Source organism: Penaeus monodon, chromosome 22, assembly GCF_015228065.2.
Source record: "Penaeus monodon isolate SGIC_2016 chromosome 22, NSTDA_Pmon_1, whole genome shotgun sequence".
NCBI classification, from domain to species: Eukaryota; Metazoa; Arthropoda; class Malacostraca; order Decapoda; family Penaeidae; genus Penaeus; species Penaeus monodon.
This window is the reverse complement of record NC_051407.1, coordinates 2,222,777-2,223,021: the sequence shown is the minus strand read 5'-3', so window position 1 is coordinate 2,223,021 and position 245 is coordinate 2,222,777. Positions and strand designations below refer to the sequence as shown.

General features: G+C 48.2%; 1 protein-coding gene across 1 annotated transcript in view; it reads right to left on the bottom strand.

Annotated features, from left to right (window-relative positions):
* LOC119586776 (acrosin-like) overlaps positions 1–245 on the bottom strand; it is a 12,720-nt gene that overhangs the window by 9,026 nt on the left and 3,449 nt on the right. Inside the window, exon 6 of the mRNA XM_037935497.1 lies at positions 30–33. Within this exon, the coding sequence (XP_037791425.1) occupies positions 30–33 (4 nt within the window). The remainder of the gene's footprint in view (positions 1–29; positions 34–245) is intronic.

Here is a 245-nt window from a genome sequence, read left to right as displayed (position 1 = left end):
GCTGGGGATGATCAAAGCTACTCTCGAACTATTGCCTGACAAACGCACATTAAATTTACAAGCAGCTCCCGCCGCCAGACTCCCTCAAATCCCCGTCAGTCAAGAAAATGACGTCAGTGAGGAAAAAATGGGGGGGGGGATCCTTCACAAAGCCTCAGACAACAATGAGAAGACATTTATAAGGGGGAGTTACTGGCATCATTCGAAGAAAGTCTGCCTCTGAAGCGATGGCTTAGGTCAAGTGT